Raw genomic sequence first — 20,367 nt, forward strand, 5'->3', positions numbered from 1 at the left:
GGGGCCCAAGTGGCCCCTAGTGACCCCCAGGATCCCCTAGTGACCCCCAGGATCCCCTAGTGACCTCCAGGATCCCCTAGTGACCTCCAGGATCCCCTAGTGACCCCCAGGATCCCCTAGTGACCCCCAGGATCCCCTAGTGACCTCCAGGATCCCCTAGTGACCCCCAGGATCCCCTAGTGACCCCCAGGATCCCCTAGTGACCCCCAGGATCCCTTAGTAATCTCATAATTGCATTTTATTATGTCATAAATATTAACCGTTTACGTCAAAAGGAGCAAGACACGAATATGACACCTGAGCAGAGAACTCTCTCTCTCCTGTGTGTGTGTGTGTGTGTGTGTGTGTGTGTGTGTGTGTGTGTGTGTGTGTGTGTGTGAATAAATGTCATGCTGACTGAAGTTTTCCAAGATGGCGGCGGTTAAGTCTACAAGTTTCTCAGCTTCAAAAGGTCAAAGGTCTGTCACCATGACGACGTCCACTGATGTATGGCGTCTGCTTGTCGTGCACGTTAGTGCACGTTAGTGCACGTGAGCGTGCTGGTCAGCGTGCACAGCTCTTTAAACCTCTGAGTCTTTTCATTTGAATATAGATATAAATAAGTAACCGTCATGCAGACAGGATGTACACACAGAGCAGCTCCTCCAGCTGGAGGCGGGACCTCTGACCACTTCCTGCCGCCGACAGGAAACGCTCAGAGGAGCCGAACCGTCTCATGACCTCCAGCAAAGAGAGAGCAAAGTTCCTTCAGGAAGCGTCTCTCCTCCAGACAGGAAGTCATCCTGAGTGTGGAGCTGCTGAGCGGCGCTCAACGCCGCCTCAACGCCGCCTCAACGCCGCGACAAAAAAACAAAATGGTCCCAAACAATAACTCAGACGTGGCCGTCTCCATGGTGACGCAGAGTGTGGGTGAAGCTAAAGGTTCTGGAGGGAATCGACCAATCAGCAGCCAGAAGAGACGGGACGTCTGTTAGAGGAACAAAGACACAGGATGACCTGAAGGAGACAGGAAGCTCCTTCTAAAGACTCCTCCTCCTCTTACTCTTCCTCCTGCTCCTCCTCTTCTTCTTCTTACTCTTCCTCCTCATACTTCTCCTGCTCCTCCCCTTGTTCTTACTCTTCCTCCTCATACTTCACCTCCTCCTCCTCCTCTTCTTCCTTCTCCAACACCTCCCCCTCGTCATCCTACTTTCCTCGTCCTCCTTCTCCTCCTCTGCTTCCCCTCTTCCTCCTACTCTTCAACCTCCTCCTTCTTCCTTCTCCCCCTCTTCCTCCTCCTCTTACTGTTCCTCCTACTCTTCATCTCCTCTTACTCTTCCTCTTCTTCCTTCCACTCTACCTCTTCTCCCTTCTCCTACTCCTCCAACCCCTCTTCCTCCGACTCCTCCCTCTCGTCATCCTACTCTTCTTCCTCTTCCTCCTTCTCCTCCTCTTATTCCTCCTCCTCCAACTCCTTCTCTTACTCTTCCTCCTCTTCCTCCTCCTCCTCCTCCTCTTCATCGTCGTCCTCGTCGTGGCAGTGCGTGATCTCCTGCGGCGGCTGGGGGAAGAAGTGCGCCGGCTGGATCTCGCTGACGGAGCGGGTGAGGCGGCGCCGCTGGCCCTCCAGCTGCTTGCGGTCCAGGTCGTGGCGGTTCCGCGTGGCGAGCGGCGACTCCGTGTCGATGACGCTCACGTGGGCGTGCTCCACCGTGGACTCGTGGGGCATCTGTGGAGGAGAGAGAGTTCTGGACGTGACCCAGGTGACCCAGGTGACCCACGTGGCCCAGGTGGCCCAGGTGGCCGCTCGCACGGCGCCGCGTGACGCTCACCAGCACGTGCGCCGCCCTGAACAGGTAGCTGAAGGGGTAGTACAGCAGGTTGATGAAGGAGGCGGCGTACAGGTCGGCGTAGCGCATCACCTGGGAGGCGAACAGCGTCTGGCGCGAGCCGCTGCGGCACAGACTTCCCATCATGCCGTAGCACATGTCCATGTCATGCGTCACTTTCTGGAACAACAGAGAAAAAGGGGACAAGGAGACGTTTGCTCCTGGATGACGAGGATGTTTCTGTGCAGGAGGAACATCTGTTGTCATGTGGAACCTCGTGAGCGATGTGCACCGACGGTTTGAATCCTTTTACTGTCGGCTACTGAAACTTAGCAGCCGAGCTAACGGACAACAACTCAATAACAACCGGTCCAGCAAGTCGAGTCATGCTATAGCATGTACAGCTAGCATGTATAGCATGTACAGCTAGCATGTATAGCAAGTACAGCATGTATAGCATGTACAGCTAGCATGTATAGCATGTACAGCATGTATAGCATGTACGCCATGTACAGCACGTATAGCATGTATAGCATGTGCAGCATGTACAGCATGTGCAGCAGGTACAGCATGTATAGCATGCTGCAGCATGTGCATCATGTACAGCATGTGTAGCATGTATAGCATGTATAGCATGCTACAGCATGTACAGCATGTATAGCATGTGCAGCATGTACAACATGTGCAGCATGTACATCATGTATAGCATGTACATCATGTATAGCATGCTACAGCATGTACAGCATGCTACAGCATGTATAGCATGTATAGCATGTACAGCATGTGCAGCATGTGTAGCATGACTAGCATGTATAGCATGTACATCATGTATAGCATGCTACAGCATGTGTAGCATGTACAACATGTGCAGCATGTACATCATGTATAGCATGTACATCATGTATAGCATGCTACAGCATGTGTAGCATGCTACAGCATGTGCAGCATGTGCAGCATGTGCAGCATGCTACAGCATGTGCAGCATGTGCAGCATGTGCAGCATGTGCAGCATGCTACAGCATGTGCAGCATGTGCAGCATGTGTAGCATGACTGGCATGTATAGCATGTACATCATGTATAGCATGCTACAGCATGTGTAGCATGTACAACATGTGCAGCATGTACATCATGTATAGCATGCTACAGCATGTGTAGCATGCTACAGCATGTGCAGCATGTGCAGCATGCTACAGCATGTGCAGCATGTGTAGCATGACTAGCATGTATATCATGCTACAGCATGTGCAGCATGTGTAGCATGTACAACATATGCAGCATGTGCAGCATGTACATCATGTATAGCATGTACAGCATGTGCAGCATGTGCAGCATGTGTAGCATGACTAGCCTCCTGCTGCTCTCTGGACCTCCAGAGGTGCTTGCAGCTCGTACCTTGATGCGTCTCTGCAGGGAGCTGATGTCGGGCCTCTCGCTGCTGCTGCTGTCCAGATCCCTGAGGATGAACGCATGAGCTACGTGAGCGCTAGCCTCAGAACAAACAAATGGATCTGAGAGTTTAACTTCCACACAGGTCCGGTTCATGAGGCGGAGCAGAGCGCCGTCGGCTAAAACAAATAACGTCTCGACCACAAGTCACTCGGCAGGTTTGAAAGATCACATTGCAGGAGAGCAGCTGACAGGACAGAGAGGAACTCACTTGTAAAGCTCTGCGAGGAGGCACTCCAGAGACTGCAGCTCCTCAAAGATGGCTGGAAAGCATTGCATGAGGAGTCAGTCTCACAATATGGAAACACGTTGTATCATTGGAGCCGAGCAGCGAGCACTATTACAGCCACTACTCAAAGTTACATAACTTCATATCTGCTAAAGCCATCGCTCCCTTCATAACATCTGCGGGTGTGCATGTGAGTGATGTCGTCTCACAGCTCTTGTCGGTCCACACGTGCAGCTCCTGGGCCAGCTCCGGGATCACCAGGAACGTCCTCCAGCCCTGCCGCTTCTTGGACTTCAGGATGTCGCCGAAAATGTGGTCTCCGATGTAGATGATGTCCTTTCCTTTAGCGCCCAGCAGGTCGCACACGATGTCGGAGGAGCCTGGCATGACAACACGCGTGTGTTTAGGCGCTTCCACAAGACGTTCCCTCTCTCACCGCCATGAAGGGAATGGATGTGAACGACCCGTGTGCAGAGGGTTGTGTGTTTACCTCCGGAGTAGACGATGCCGTGCTGCAGGGGGCCCGTGTACGTGCCGATCTTCAGCCGGCCGGAGCTCTGAAACAAGTTACATGCATGTCATTTTACACACATGCTACTGTCACAGGTACCAGAGGCCTGAGTCGCTGGAGGAGAAGTGTTCGGCCCCTTTCTAAAGGACTGGTTGTGTTCAGCTGCGTGTCAGCAGCAGGTTTGTCCACGCGGGCTCCCGTAGCGCTCACCGTGTCCACCTGCCGCAGCACCGTGCCCTCGCCAAAGAACACGGGCTTACGGGCGTCCACCAGGATGAGGTCGAAGTAGGACTTCCAGGGCCGGTGGGGGGTACCGGGCTGCCACCCACCCACACACCCACACACCCACACACACACACACACACACACACACACACACACACACACCAGTTAGATTCAGACCCATTGAGCGTCCTGACCACACAAGTGTTACTAGTGTTATTAGTTACTGTTACTAGTAGTGTTATTAGAGTCATTAGTGTTACTAGTATTACTAGAGTCATTAGAGTCATGAGTGTTATTAGTGTCATGAGTAGTGTTACTTGTGTTACTACTAGTGTCATTAGTATTATTAGTGTCACTAGTGTCATTAGTATTATTAGTATTATTAGTGTCATTAGTGTCATTAGTATTATTAGTATTATTAGTGTCATTAGTGTCATTAGTATTATTAGTATTATTAGTGTCATTAGTGTCAGTAGTATTGTTAGTGTCATTAGTATTATTAGTGTCATTAGTGTCAGTAGTATTGTTAGTGTCATTAGTATTATTAGTGTCATTAGTATTATTAGTGTCATTAGTATTATTAGTGTCATTAGTGTCAGTAGTGTTATTAGTGTCATTAGTGTCAGTAGTATTGTTAGTGTCATTAGTATTATTAGTGTCATTAGTGTCATTAGTATTATTAGTGTCATTAGTGTCATTAGTATTATTAGTGTCATTAGTGTCATTAGTATTATTAGTGTCATTAGTGTCAGTAGTATTGTTAGTGTCATTAGTATTATTAGTGTCAGTAGTATTATTAGTGTCATTAGTGTCATTAGTATTATTAGTGTCATTAGTGTCATTAGTGTCATTAGTATTATTAGTATTATTAGTGTCATTAGTGTCATTAGTATTATTAGTGTCATTAGTGTCATTAGTGTCATTAGTATTATTAGTGTCATTAGTGTCAGTAGTATTGTTAGTGTCATTAGTATTATTAGTGTCATTAGTATTATTAGTGTCATTAGTGTCAGTAGTATTGTTAGTGTCATTAGTATTATTAGTGTCAGTAGTATTATTAGTGTCATTAGTGTCATTAGTATTATTAGTATTATTAGTGTCATTAGTGTCATTAGTGTCATTAGTGTCATTAGTATTATTAGTGTCATTCGTGTCATTAGTGTCAGTAGTATTATTAGTATTATTAGTGTCATTAGTGTCATTAGTGTCATTAGTGTCATTAGTGTCATTAGTATTATTAGTGTCATTCGTGTCATTAGTGTCATTAGTATTATTAGTGTCATTAGTGTCATTAGTGTCATTAGTATTATTAGTATTATTAGTGTCATTAGTGTCATTAGTGTCAGTAGTATTGTTAGTATTATTAGTATTATTAGTGTCATTAGTGTCATTCGTGTCATTAGTGTCATTAGTATTATTAGTGTCATTAGTGTCATTAGTATTATTAGTGTCATTAGTATTATTAGTGTCATTAGTATTATTAGTGTCATTAGTGTCATTAGTGTCATTAGTATTATTAGTATTATTAGTGTCATTAGTGTCATTAGTGTCAGTAGTATTGTTAGTATTATTAGTATTATTAGTGTCATTAGTGTCATTCGTGTCATTAGTGTCATTAGTATTATTAGTGTCATTAGTGTCATTAGTATTATTAGTGTCAGTAGTATTATTAGTGTCATTATTGTCATTAGTGTCAGTAGTATTGTTAGTGTCATTAGTATTATTAGTATTATTAGTGTCATTAGCTGGCCGGTACCTTGGGGCCGTGGGGGAAGTCAAACAGGTAGGTCATAATTTTCTGGAAGCAGAAAAAGAGGGTTCATCATTTATTCTTCAACAGAACTTCAGCTGCTGCCTCCTGACGCCTCAGCGTGCAGCAGCAGAAGAGAGAGAGGACGCCATGACGCCTTCACACCTCCGTGTACTTGTAGTCACTGTTGGTGGCCAGAAACACTTTGGCTACTTCGTTCATGCGGCTGAGCAGCAGAGGGAGCTTCGGCTGGAGGAGGAGACAGAACCAACGTCAGAACCAGAACCAGCTGGACGCGGTGGTCGCCTCCACAGAGCGCAGCATGCTGGGTACTTACATCCCTCACCACGTACTTCTCCAGGTTCTCCACCGTCTTTTCCTTCAAGGAGCCCTGTGAACACACACAATAGCAGCGCTGGATTGGACCGGACCGGACCGCAGCCGACGAGCTCCAGCTGGAGGAGGAGAGGATTCTACCTTGAAGTGGATCCAGTCCACGCCGTCCCTCACGTCCTGGAACATGCTCTTATAGGACATGAAGAGGTCGCCATCTTTGAAGCCGGTCTCACAGCTGCAGACAGTGAAGTTATCAGGAGACGCTGAGAGTCACAAAGGATGTTACGCTGCCAGCTTTTCAGAATAAAAGCTTCTCAGACAGACGTACACACCTTGTGTATCTGGAGCAGTGACTGAAGAAATCCACCAGGCAAGCAAAGAGGTATGTTTCTGAGGACGGAAGGAGACGCGGATCATTGACACCGACTGTGGGACTGAATGTTAAACATGCGTTCAATATAAATGATGCATTGATTAATCAGACTAATCATCAAAAGGTTTCCTCCTGGTCCTCACCCGGCAGGTTGAAGAGCGTGTTGAGGATGTAGAAGCGCTCCGTGTCGCCACGCTGGATGAACTTGTTGGAGTACATCTCTCTGATGTCCGGTCTGCAGAGGAAGCACAGACACGGGACGACAGGGAGGACACGGGACGACAGGAATGACACGGGACGACAGGAATGACACGGGACGACATGGAGGACACGGGACGACAGGAATGACACGGGACGACGGGGAGGACACGGGACGACGGGGAGGACACGGGACGACGGGGAGGACACGGGACGACAGGAAGGACACGGGGCGACAGGAAGGACACGGGACGACAGGAAGGACACGGGACGACGGGGAGGACACGGGACGACAGGAAGGACACGGGACGACAGGAAGGACACGGGACGACAGGAAGGACACGGGACGACGGGGAGGACACGGGACGACGGAGAGGACACGGGACGACATGGAGGACACGGGACGACAGGAAGGACACGGGACGACGGGGAGGACACGGGACGACGGGGAGGACACGGGACGACAGGAAGGACACGGGGCGACGGGAAGGACACGGGACGACATGGAGGACACGGGACGACAGGAAGGACACGGGACGACAGGAAGGACACGGGACGACGGGGAGGACACGGGACGACGGAGAGGACACGGGACGACAGGGAGGACACGGGACGACGGGAAGGACACGGGACGACGGGGAGGACACGGGACGACGGGGAGGACACGGGACGACAGGAAGGACACGGGGCGACGGGAAGGACACGGGACGACATGGAGGACACGGGACGACAGGAAGGACACGGGACGACAGGAAGGACACGGGACGACGGGGAGGACACGGGACGACAGGAAGGACACGGGACGACGGGAAGGACACGGGACGACGGGGAGGACACGGGACGACAGGAAGGACACGGGACGACAGGAAGGACACGGGACGACGGGGAGGACACGGGACGACGGGGAGGACACGGGACGACGGGAAGGACACGGGACGACAGGAAGGACACGGGACGACGGGGAGGACACGGGACGACGGGGAGGACACGGGACGACAGAGAGGACACGGGACGACAGAGAGGACACGGGACGACAGAGAGGACACGGGACGACGGAGAGGACACGGGACGACGGAGAGGACACGGGACGACGGGGAGGACACGGGACGACGGGGAGGACACGGGACGACGGGAAGGACACGGGACGACAGAGAGGACACGGGACGACGGAGAGGACACGGGACGACGGAGAGGACACGGGACGACGGAGAGGACACGGGACGACGGGGAGGACACGGGGCGACGGGGAGGACACGGGACGACGGAGAGGACACGGGACGACGGAGAGGACACGGGACGACGGAGAGGACACGGGACGACGGGGAGGACAGGAAGGACACGGGACGACGGGGAGGACACGGGACGACGGGGAGGACACGGGACGACGGGGAGGACACGGGACGACGGGGAGGACACGGGACGACAGGGAGGACACGGGACGACACGGGACGACACGGGACAACACGGGACGACGGGGAGGACACGGGACGACAGGGAGGACACGGGACGACACGGGACAACACGGGACGACACGGGACGACACGGGACGACAGGGAGGACACGGGACGACGGTTACATGTGTGTCCTATGTACAGAACTACAAAGGGTCCTTCAAAGAACTCTAAAGGTCCATTTGTAGTTTTCTAAAGTTTAGAGAACTACAAAGGGTCCGTCCATGACACTATGTATGACTCTATGTATATTAATGATGTCACTATTCGTGTTTGTGCATCGTAAAGCATCAATGTTGCATAACCTTGTACATTTCATCGTGTTTCTGCGTTCAGGTTGGGTGTAACATTAACTATACACTAGTTGGTGCGAGATGCTGCTGGGTGTAGTTGCTGGCAGCCGGGCGGTGCACCTCACCCCCTCACGAAGTTGAACCCGTGCACACACACCAGGATGTTGCCGTAGGCGTCCACTTTGAGCAGGTTGCCGTACAGGGTGTCGTACACCAGACCTCTGAGGAGGAGAAGCAGACGGGCGTCAGAGACTGAAGGCTTGAGGCGTCCGACCGGTGAAGTGAGAGGCCTCTCTGAACCGGCCTGGTGGGGAAGGACGGGTCGTAGACGAAGTTCAGCAGCTCCTGTGGATAACCGATGGACACCAGGCGCGCCACCGTCAGGTCGAAGCCCATGGACTCGTACTCAGGAGACTTATACACTGGAGCGAGACCACAAGGACACAACGATCAGACGACATGAGCAATGTCTTCCATGTACAACAGTGTCTCTAGTCCTTCAGGTCATCCTGGAACTACAGGAACCACAAGTCCTCAAGAGAACAGTTCAAGATGAGATAATCCTTTATTAGTCCCTCAGTGGGGAAATTACGGGATTACAGCTCACAAGCATATGAAGAACAGTAAAGCAGGAATAAAACATTAAAAATGAAACAGTAAGAAGAATATTAAATATACAAAATGTGTATAAAAGTACTTAAACATAAAGGATATTGCATGTATTAAGTATTGCACCAGGTGATGAATTAAAGTGTTCACAAGTTTTCACTCATTCAATTTATTTTGTAGAGCTCAAAATCTAAATTAGCTATTATGATTACTAAATAAAGTGGCATGTAATAATTGATGATGTCATTTTTACAACCCTGATGGTCAAAATGACAGGATGTTGAACGCCACCACGTGTTGTAACATTCACGCACGTTGTGGAGAAACGACGTTGCTCATCGTTTCTTAAAGACGTCCACAAGCACAGGCCACACACACACACTCACACACACACACACACGACACACAGGCCACACAGGCCACACACACACACACACACCTATTGTGGTGGCTTCATGTCCTAAAGGGCCAGAAATACCTCCTTCAGGAGCAGCTCGGGTTACAGAGGACCCTGAGGATCTGCTATTTTTACACTTTCCACCCTGAGCCTTGCAGCAAGGATCGGGCTCCGCCACGGTGTGTGTGCGTCTGACATGAACAACACACACGGTGCAACACTAATGCAATGAACACAACCCTCACAGTGCACTCACCTGCCAGGGTGTAATCCATATCAAATCCAAAACACTTGATCTTCTCCATGGCCAAGCTCCGGTTGACGAACACTCTGGAGGAGGGAGAACAGCGAGGAGGCAACCGAGCTTCAGATGAAACGCGTCAGCCGCCTCCTGATGCCCAGTGAGGAGCAGACGCTGGTGTGAACCCATCACAGCTGCAGGAGGAAAGCTCAAGAGCAGCCATGTGGAGGTCAGGGCTTGATGGACGGCAGACATAGTGGACCACCACGAGTCCAACAACAACAACAACATACACGCAATCCTGCTGCTTATTTATAGTGACCCTGTGAAGTAGAAACCTCTCGGCTTCTGCTCGTCTGACGGAGCAATCTGGTTACTTGAAAGCGACTTCAATCTATTAATTATTTTAAAAAGCAAAGAGGGAGGAGTCTCAGAAAGGTGGAGCATTTTGTTCCAGTGTTGTCGGGATGGTGGGGCCGAACATTTTGTTTGTCAGTTTGAGAACCTCTTCAATAATAAAATAATACAACATCTCCCCAAACGTTAAACTAAGGACTGTAAAGAATGACGAAGCAGAGCAAAGTCATCAGACCTAAAAAAGCAGAAGGAAGATTACAAAATGTGGCAAAGAGGAAGTGTTTTAAACCTTCAGGCCGATGAGGAAATGAAGTAACACACAACCACAGAGACCAGCAGCTCACACAACCACACACACTGTCCTCCAGCTTCCACTCTGATGGTGTGAGGGGCCCAACAGATGAGGAAAATATAAAAGATGCAGGAGCAGAAAAAGATGGAAAAGCAACAGAAGGAGCTCGACATGAGACATGACAACAAGCAGCAGCCTCCCAGAGACATGGAGGGCTGCAGGAGGATGACGACGCTGCAGGAGGATGACGACGCTGCAGGAGGATGAAGACGCTGCAGGAGGATGAAGACGCTGCAGGAGGATGAAGACGCTAAGTGAGGATGAAGACGCTAAGTGAGGATGAAGACGCTGCAGGAGGATGAAGACGCTGCAGGAGGATGAAGACGCTAAGTGAGGATGAAGACGCTAAGTGAGGATGAAGACGCTAAGTGAGGATGAAGACGCTAAGTGAGGATGAAGACGCTAAGTGAGGATGAAGACGCTAAGTGAGGATGAAGACGCTGCACCAGGATGAAGACGCTGCACCAGGATGAAGACGCTAAGTGAGGATGAAGACACTAGGTGAGGATGAAGATGCTACGTGAGGATGAAGACGATACGTGAGGATGAAGACGCTGCCTGAGGATGAAGACACTAAGTGAGGATGAAGACACTAAGTGAGGATGAAGATGCTAGGTGAGGATGAAGATGCTACGTGAGGATGAAGACGCTGCCTGAGGATGAAGACGCTGCGTGAGGATGAAGACGCTGCGTGAGGATGAAGACGCTGCGTGAGGATGAAGACGCTGCGTGAGGATGAAGACGCTGCGTGAGGATGAAGATGCTAGGTGAGGATGAAGACGCTGCCTGAGGATGAAGACGCTGCGTGAGGATGAAGATGCTACGTGAGGATGAAGACGCTGCCTGAGGATGAAGACGCTGCGTGAGGATGAAGACGCTGCGTGAGGATGAAGACGCTGCGTGAGGATGAAGATGCTACGTGAGGATGAAGACACTAAGTGAGGATGAAGACGCTGCGTGAGGATGAAGATGCTACGTGAGGATGAAGACGCTGCGTGAGGATGAAGACGCTGCGTGAGAATGAAGACGCTGCGTGAGGATGAAGATGCTACGTGAGGATGAAGACACTAAGTGAGGATGAAGACACTAGGTGAGGATGAAGATGCTAGGTGAGGATGAAGATGCTAGGTGAGGATGAAGACGCTGCCTGAGGATGAAGACGCTGCGTGAGGATGAAGACGCTGCGTGAGGATGAAGACGCTGCGTGAGGATGAAGACGCTGCGTGAGGATGAAGATGCTACGTGAGGATGAAGACACTAAGTGAGGATGAAGACACTAAGTGAGGATGAAGATGCTAGGTGAGGATGAAGATGCTAGGTGAGGATGAAGATGCTAGGTGAGGATGAAGACGCTGCCTGAGGATGAAGACGCTGCCTGAGGATGAAGACGCTGCCTGAGGATGAAGACGCTGCGTGAGGATGAAGACGGCGCTCGCGCTGCGCTCTGAGCAATAGAAAGATGGCGTACCTCATTGCAGGATGGTTTTGAGCCAGATCCCTTGGAAAGCTTTGTGGTAGAGAGCACATGTATGTTACCTCTGACATCACGCTACACGGCGCCGTGCGTCAGGGAAGCAGACATGTTCTACGAGGCCGTTCACGTGTTGCGTGTTTTCATGAATTCACGACGATGATGACGCTGCAGTAAGTTAGCGGTCGCTAGCTGAAGCTAAGGAGTTCCCTCTCAGGAGCTCCTCTTCATCCGTCTGCGAACATTTGCCGGCTGGTCCTGAACTAAAAGGATGAACGGTGATGTCGTCGGCTCTGATTGGCTGTTCCTCATCATGTGACCCAGCCGCGTTCCACAAGGTAAACTGTTTACATGCCAGGTGCTTGGGAGCGCCACGCCTACAGCGATGGATTCAAGACATGAAGAACGCAACAAGTGAACGACCTCCGAGGGAACTCAGTTACATCACACACACACACACACACACACACACACACACACACACACACACACACACACACACACACACACACACACATTACTTTGTATCGATTTCAAGGGACCAGCATCCATTGTTCCTGATCTAGTGACACCTGCTTTAGTGTGGTCTGCAGTCTAGACTAACCTGTGGTCTACACTAAACTGTGGTCTACAGTCTAGACTAACCTGTGGTCTAGACTAACCTGTGGTCTAGACAACCCTGTGGTCTAGACTAACCTGTGGTCTAGACTAACTTGTGGTCTAGACTAACTTGTGGTCTACAGTCTAGACTACCCTGTGGTCTAGACTGCCCTGTGGTCTAGACTACCCTGTGGTCTAGACTGCCCTGTGGTCTAGACTACCCTGTGGTCTAGACTACCCTGTGGTCTACAGTCTAGACTACCCTGTGGTCTAGACTAACCTGTGGTCTACAGTCTAGACTACCCTGTGGTCTAGACTAACCTGTGGTCTACAGTCTAGACTACCCTGTGGTCTAGACTACCCTGTGGTCTAGACTACCCTGTGGTCTAGACTACCCTGTGGTCTAGACTGACCTGTGGTGAGCTTCTCGGCGGTACTTCTTCATGGCCACGCCGTCCATGTTGGCCGGTATGTCGGCGTAGTTCTGCAGCCGGTCGCTCCAAGAAGTCGTCATCCTGGAACCGTGAGAAGTGTTTCTGTAAACCCAGGAGACACACACACACACACCTCAGTATATAAACTCAGTATATAATCACAGTATGTAATCTCAGTATGTATATGTATATATATATATATATATATATATATATATATATATATATATATATATATATATATATATATATATAAATAATCTCAGTATACATATAATCTCAGTATATAATCTAAGTATATAATCTAAGTATATATGTATATATAATCTCAGTATATAATCTCAGTCTACATATAATCTCAGTATATAGACCCGGCTCGCCCAGGAGTTAATCTTAGCCCCTCGGCCCTTAAAGGCAGTGTAACTTGAGACTGTTGTGTTCTCATCTCCTCCTCAGACAGCTGTTAGCTCCGTTAGCTTAGCCTGCTAATCACTGCACCTCTTCATTACTGCATCACTGTGTTCACGGAGACGCGTCACGCAGCGGCAGCTCTCCAGGTGGAGAGACACTCGGTCTTGACAAGAACACGACACTACTCACCTTATGGTCTGCTGCTTCTCCTTCTTCTTTCCATCTTCCTCTTCTACTACTTCTTCTTCTACTCCTCCTTCTGCTACTTCTTCTTCTTCTGCGGCTGAATTAGCGGCATGGCGGATCTTCATCGCCACCAGCTGTAGCGCTGCAGAACCTCCTTCAGGCTCCAGAGGACACTTCTCCATCCGGGAACGTTGTTCTGGTCCATGACACGGCCCCTGGTACCGTGCTGGGTGTCAAACATGCGGCCCGCGGACCGGATCCGGGTCCAGTCCGGATAACAACGTGCTGAGAGAGAAAACAGGAAGGGAAACACTCTGGAACTAGTTTGGTGAAATAGTTATTTATTTATGTCCTAAGAGGAATTTAAAATGCTCTTTTTGAGCCGCTGCCATGCCCACGAGGTGTGGAAACATCAATAAATGAGAAATCATAATGGTGAGGATCTGCTAACAGCGCTGTTTTATCACAGCTATAAGCACTCTTAAACATCTAAAATGCTTCATAACAAAGATCATAACACATTATAAAACAGAGGACTGATGACGTCATAATACTTCAAATCTAATGTTCACTGACTTTAATGCAAGGCCATGTCTGTAATGCATTAAAAACATACTTTAAACATGATTATGATTATACATGGTGTATTCTTATAATGCTTATGAAGCGTTATGAACGTCCATGGCTTAAAACAAGTAAACAGTGCTCAACAGATTACAACATGAGTATGTTTATGATGCATATTAGACGTGAAAAGCTCCCCATGAGTCCACCAGCAGGAGAGCTCGTCCCTCAGGTCCACACAGCTGCACGGCCTCTAAGAGGTCAGAGGTCGCGGCGCCGTCCCCCCACGCGCCATGGCGGCCGTAACAATGCTCGTGGGAAGAGTGAGCACAAACACGAGCTTCATCCTCAGAGTCCAGAGGTGAAACAGTTTGTCAGAGGCGGAAGATGCGAGCCGGCGGCCCTGGACCCGTATCCTCGCTATCCTCTGATAAGACGCCTGCTGTCGTAGGAGAACATCATTTACACTCAAGGTTTGAAGAAGGGAGCTGGAAAAACACTTTAACTCCTGAGATCAGGAGAGAGCAGCTGGGCACAAGGATGAAGAGACACAGGAGGATAACACAAACAGCCCTTGTGCTGAAGCAAGAAGAGAAGACACTTGATGAGCAGGAGGATAACAGCTGGGACGAAGCCCACGGGTTCAAGATGGAGGGAATGAAGATACTATGCTGAGCTCATTACACTAAAAGCAATCAGACATGTATCCATATGTTCATAACACTGATGCTGCAAAAGAGTATACAAGTCTCTGCTTCATGTATTAAAGCTGCTTTCTCTCTCCTGACCACCAGGGGGCGACTCCTCTGGTTGTATAGAAGTCTATGCTTCATGTGATAAAGCTGCATTCTCTCTCCTGACCACCAGGGGGCGACTCCTCTGGTTGTATAGAAGTCTATGCTTCATGTGTTAAAGCTGCATTCTCTCTCCTGACCACCAGGGGGCGACTCCTCTGGTTGTATAGAAGTCTATGCTTCATGTGTTAAAGCTGCATTCTCTCTCCTGACCACCAGGGGGCGACTCCTCTGGTTGTATAGAAGTCTATGCTTCATGTATTAAAGCTGCTTTCTCTCTCCTGACCACCAGGGGGCGACTCCTCTGGTTGTATAGAAGTCTCTGCTCCATGTGTTGAAGCTGCATTCTCTCTCCTGACCACCAGGGGGTGACTCCTCTGGTTGTATAGAAGTCTATGCTTCATGTATTAAAGCTGCTTTCTCTCTCCTGACCACCAGGGTGCGACTCCTCTGGTTGTATAGAAGTCTCTGCTCCATGTGTTGAAGCTGCATTCTCTCTCCTGACCACCAGGGGGCGACTCCTCTGGTTGTATAGAAGTCTATGCTTCATGTGTTAAAGCTGCATTCTCTCTCCTGACCACCAGGGGCGACTCCTCTGGTTGTATACAAGTCTCTGCTCCATGTGTTAAAGCTGCATTCTCTCTCCTGACCACCAGGGGGCGACTCCTCTGGTTGTATAGAAGTCTATGCTTCATGTGTTACAGCTGCATTCTCTCTCCTGACCACCAGGGGGCGACTCCTCTGGTTGTATAGAAGTCTATGCTTCATGTGTTAAAGCTGCATTCTCTCTCCTGACCACCAGGGGGTGACTCCTCTGGTTGTATAGAAGTCTCTGCTCCATGTGTTGAAGCTGCATTCTCTCTCCTGACCACCAGGGGGCGACTCCTCTGGTTGTATAGAAGTCTATGCTTCATGTGATAAAGCTGCATTCTCTCTCCTGACCACCAGGGGGCGACTCCTCTGGTTGTATAGAAGTCTATGCTTCATGTGTTAAAGCTGCATTCTCTCTCCTGACCACCAGGGGGCGACTCCTCTGGTTGTATAGAAGTCTCTTTCTTCTTTGCGGACGTTCTGATGCTAAAGCAGACGTGGGCTCTGGTACCCGTCCGTCAGTCTGACTGTACTTTGTGTGTTTTACGTCATGTTCTGTGCGTGTATTGTTTTGTCCTCCCCGCGACCCCCTGGGAGATTATCGGGCCGTCAAGGCGTCGGCTAGCGGGGATCCAGCAAATAGACGGCACCACATCACCATCACCATCGGGTGACCCACACACGTGTGCAGCGTCAGCGAACACGACTCGGCAGCTCGCCCTCAGGGACGCCGCGGGGCCGAGCAGCTGTTTGGCCTTCGGGCCGCTGATACCGCCGTCGCTCGGCTCCTTATCGCGAGGAGGAGCGGCGATGAGCGGCCGGCTCGTCTTTGAGGAGACGACGTTCCTTTAATGTGTGGACCTTCCAGCTCTTTTCATTTCCTGCACACGCGTGTGGCGGCGCAGCGCCAACACGCTGCGGGGAATGTAAACAGCTCAGAGATTACCGCCATGCAGCGTCCCCAGCTGATTACTCGCAGCGATGTCGTGTGTTACAAACGTTCTTTATCGCACCGGAGATTAGGAAATATTGTCAACACTCGAGAACTATTTCTGTAACGATCTAAGATCTGAATGATGCTGAGTGAGAGCAGACGGAGAGGGAAAGGCCTTAAAGCCCCGAAGATACGTCAAGTGAGCACGACCTGCGAGCACGTCACGAAAGTACGAACGACACTTAAAGTCCGACACTTAAAGTCCGACACTCAACGTCCCTGACACTTAAAAGTCCCGACACTTAACATCTCGACACTTAACGTCCCGACACTTAAAAGTCCCGACACTCAACGCCCCGACACTTAACGTTCCGAGACTTAAAAGTCCCGACACTTAACATCTGGACACTTAACGTCCCGACACTTAACGTCCCAACACTCAACGTCCCGACACTCAACGTCCTAACACTTAACGTCCCGACACTTAAAGTCTCGACGCTTAACGTATCGACACTTAACGTCCCCGACACTTAATGTCCCCGACACTTAACGTCTCAACACTTAACATCTCAACACTTAACGTCCCCGACACTTAAAGTCCCGACACTTAACATCCCGACACTTAACGTCCCGACACTTAACATCCCGACACTTAACGTATCGACACTTAACGTCCCCGACACTTAACGTCCCAACACTCAACGTCCCCGACACTCAACGTCCCGTCCCTTAAAGTCTCGACACTTAACGTCCAGACACTTAACGTCCCGACACTCAACATCAATGTGTCACTCGACTGTACTCATTTCACATCTTTCCTTGGAGATCAGGTTCCTTTAAAAAAACATCTTGCTCGCCCCGACGGGTCCCCCAGGAAATGAACCCTGAAGGTGTTCTGGATGTGGACATGTCCACTGGTCTGCAGACAGACATGTTAACAAGGTTACATAGACACAATCTTTCTTAGAAGCAGGTTTATTTGCACGGTGAACACAATAGTGTGGTTCAGCACGTGTTGGTCCTGCCCCCCCGCAGGGATCCGCTCCATCCTTGAACACAAGGTCAGAGCTGCTGCTGCCACGACCTTCAATAAATCATACGAGCTTCATCTCGTGTGGAAAATGATTTACACACGAAATCCTGAAGCACACGTCCAACTTCAGGGCTCAGACGCTGAGAAACAGAGACTACTTCTAGGACTACTGTACCAAGACATAGAAGTACATGTGTGTACTTTAAACGTGAAAGGTTATGTTATATTTCATATCCAGGACAGCTGGAAACTAATCTAACACAAATGTAATAAAGACGATGTGCATCCTTTATGATTCTACCAGAGCAGTTTATTTTAATATTGATGGAGCCAAAAAGACACAGAAAACATATTCAATTGATATTACTGCAATGCATATGATTAAAACATTTTATATAACAAGAAAAATAACATTCAGGGCTACAGCAGAGTGATCCTGAATCCAGAGCAACTCCAGATGAGCCTCGTTTCCATTCACACTCATGAAATATTGCATAATAAAAGCTTAATGGAAGCAGCTAAACTATATGATCAAACTTCCTCCCTTCAGGTGCTCTTTGATTTTGCCTAAGCGACTTAATGTGATGAATTAATTATGGAAACAACCTGTGCCGAATAAATTTGGTCGTAGCGAACGTTTAACTCACGATCGGCTGCTTCTGACAAGGTCTTTCATATTTCCATAACGTGCTGATGGCCGTCTGCAGACGACATGAAGACTCTCTTTGTCTCTAACGACTTTTTAAACACACATCATTCGCTCGACAATTGCACTGAACGATCTCTTGAGAGAGAGACTGCCTCCACACGGCTCTCAACATGGCGACGGCTGAGCCAGCAGGCTAACTGTGCTAACAGTTAGCCATTCACCTTGTGTTTTTTAAAATGTTTTTTTCAAAATTAAGACAATTGGCTTCAGTCTACATTTTGTATGCAACTGTTTATTTATTTTATAAAATGTGACTGAATAACATTTTACTTACGCTAACGGGTGCTAACCGTTAGCGTCGGGGACGACGGCCCGTCAGCTGCAACCGCCGTTTGAGTGTCGACCTTTAACTCGGGTCCAGAGAGCGTCACACGGTGGTTTGCTGCCGTGGTCGTGTTCACGGGCCCATGGAGCTCAGGATGCACGCTGGAGCGCGACGTCCCAGCTCACCGGCCAGCAGCGAGAGTTTGGAAGTGGAAACGCGCGTCTCGCCCTGCAGGAGACAGAGGCCGAGGCGGATCAAAGGGATGGGGGGCGTCCCGCCGCTCCGTCACTTCAGCAGGTGTCTCAGCTGGTCCTGCAGGTTCTTGGAGTGCTCCACGCTGGAGGATGGAAAGAATTCAGTGCACGTCAGCGGTTTGTGTTATGGCTTACTGATGAGACAGCGATGTCAGCTGGAGCATAAACACAGTGTTGTGTTTAGACTTACTTCTTCTGGATGGCCTCCTGCCTGACACACACACACACACACACACACACACACACACACACACACACACACACACACACACACACACACACACACACACAGACAGAGAGATTCTCTTAATATTCACTTGCAGATTGAGAACGAGTTCATTTTGTATTTTCACGTCCTCACAAACAGCTGATTGGTACTCACTGGTATTGTAGATGTGTGGTGATGATGGACATCTTTCTCAGACTCTGGAAGACAGACGGTAACGTTGACTAACGAGGGAAGATAACTTACTACTAGAACACTTTATTAAACAACTTTATTTTATTATATGATGGAAGGGAATCTTTTCGTTGTGAAACAGCGGTGTTCATTTAACGCTTCAGTTTGGAGAAGAAGTGTGTCCAGTATGTCGTCCTCCCATGGCAGGCTATATAATCTGGGGTGTAATCACTGAGACACACACAGACACACACAGACACACACGTACAGATACTTACGTCCTCAGAGTGCAGGATGGCGTCCTCCTGAATGACCATATTTCTTGCTGCTTGACCAAGAAGCTGGAAGAGAAGTTAGCACCATGAGTCATTTAGGATCATATCCCCATCTATAGATCTGAACTGTCCAAAAAACCCTAAAACATAATATTCAAGGAAATCCCCTTCAGGGTGAGCTGAAAGCCCACGTGACGTCATCCACAATAACGGAAACTATTCAGTTAACAAGTGTTTCTGTGTTTCTATCAGACGAATCATTTCAGCTCCAACGACCATATTGTGCCGAGGTTAATGTGCATTTATATTCATCCGCAGTATCATTTCAACCAACGCCTCTCATCCCTGCCGATGGAAACATGATCCGGGCTTTTATTTTGAAAACGAAACGACGTTTCCGCCTTCTCTCCGTATTAGCTGGTGTTAGCTAAACGCTTTGTCGTGATTAAAACCACTCGTGTCGTTTTACCTCCTGGCTGCGAGATCCCTTCAGCACTTGGCGGGTCAGCGCGATCACGTCCCCGCTACAAGAGCCCACTTTATCGGACAGCAGCCCCTTGACGGACTGGCCGAACCTCGGCTGCGACTCCGCTGACGCCATTTTTCTGTTTAGGCTAGCGGGGGACGGCGCGCAGCCAGGGTCAAAATTCATAGCGCCGCGCTCCGTTTCACAGCGCGCTCACGTGACTCTGTGAACGCGCACGAATCTGCGACTGGCAATCAGTAGTCAATAAATTAATGTAAAATCTTGCGTCAGTAGAAAAAAAATATTATTATATTATAAAATATTTTCGTTTTGTATTCATGATTACATGCATTTGATAAATATCAAGGTCCTCGTGCGCGTCACTGTGAAGCCTGAAGCTCAG

The 20,367-nt window shown here is 49.3% G+C and overlaps 2 protein-coding genes across 4 annotated transcripts; both read right to left on the reverse strand.

Moving 5' to 3' along the window:
* Positions 1-743: 743 nt before the first annotated feature.
* LOC137801919 (cytosolic purine 5'-nucleotidase-like) lies at positions 744-13,848 on the reverse strand. Of its 3 annotated transcripts, XM_068599361.1 has the most exons (20): positions 13,683-13,848; positions 13,062-13,184; positions 12,046-12,084; positions 9,884-9,957; positions 8,926-9,043; positions 8,747-8,842; positions 6,823-6,914; positions 6,639-6,696; positions 6,448-6,541; positions 6,308-6,361; positions 6,136-6,219; positions 5,977-6,018; positions 4,206-4,313; positions 3,975-4,041; positions 3,694-3,864; positions 3,467-3,518; positions 3,202-3,262; positions 1,812-1,988; positions 1,464-1,708; positions 744-967 (listed from the first exon to the last, which is right to left on the reverse strand). In XM_068599361.1, the coding sequence occupies exons 1-20, from the start codon at positions 13,802-13,804 to the stop codon at positions 943-945; spliced, it is 1,902 nt and encodes a 633-aa protein (XP_068455462.1). In that variant the 5' UTR covers positions 13,805-13,848; the 3' UTR covers positions 744-942. The 3 variants fall into 3 exon arrangements, with proteins under 3 accessions (XP_068455462.1, XP_068455463.1, XP_068455464.1); XM_068599362.1 differs by lacking the exon at positions 12,046-12,084; XM_068599363.1 differs by lacking the exons at positions 8,747-8,842; positions 8,926-9,043; positions 9,884-9,957; ... (1 more) ...; positions 13,062-13,184; positions 13,683-13,848 and adding an exon at positions 8,634-8,740.
* A 4,035-nt stretch (positions 13,849-17,883) lies between these two features.
* On the reverse strand, positions 17,884-20,114 carry borcs7 (BLOC-1 related complex subunit 7). Its single transcript, XM_068599365.1, has 5 exons — positions 19,968-20,114; positions 19,502-19,564; positions 19,206-19,249; positions 19,014-19,034; positions 17,884-18,906 (listed from the first exon to the last, which is right to left on the reverse strand). Exons 1-5 carry the CDS (start codon positions 20,097-20,099, stop codon positions 18,855-18,857), a joined length of 312 nt encoding a protein of 103 aa, XP_068455466.1. The 5' UTR covers positions 20,100-20,114; the 3' UTR covers positions 17,884-18,854.
* Between the last annotated feature and the right edge of the window lie 253 nt (positions 20,115-20,367).

Source organism: Clinocottus analis, unplaced genomic scaffold (genome assembly GCF_023055335.1).
Source record: "Clinocottus analis isolate CAN_PGR_092001 unplaced genomic scaffold, fCliAna1.0.p SCAF_46, whole genome shotgun sequence".
NCBI lineage: Eukaryota > Metazoa > Chordata > Actinopteri > Perciformes > Cottidae > Clinocottus > Clinocottus analis.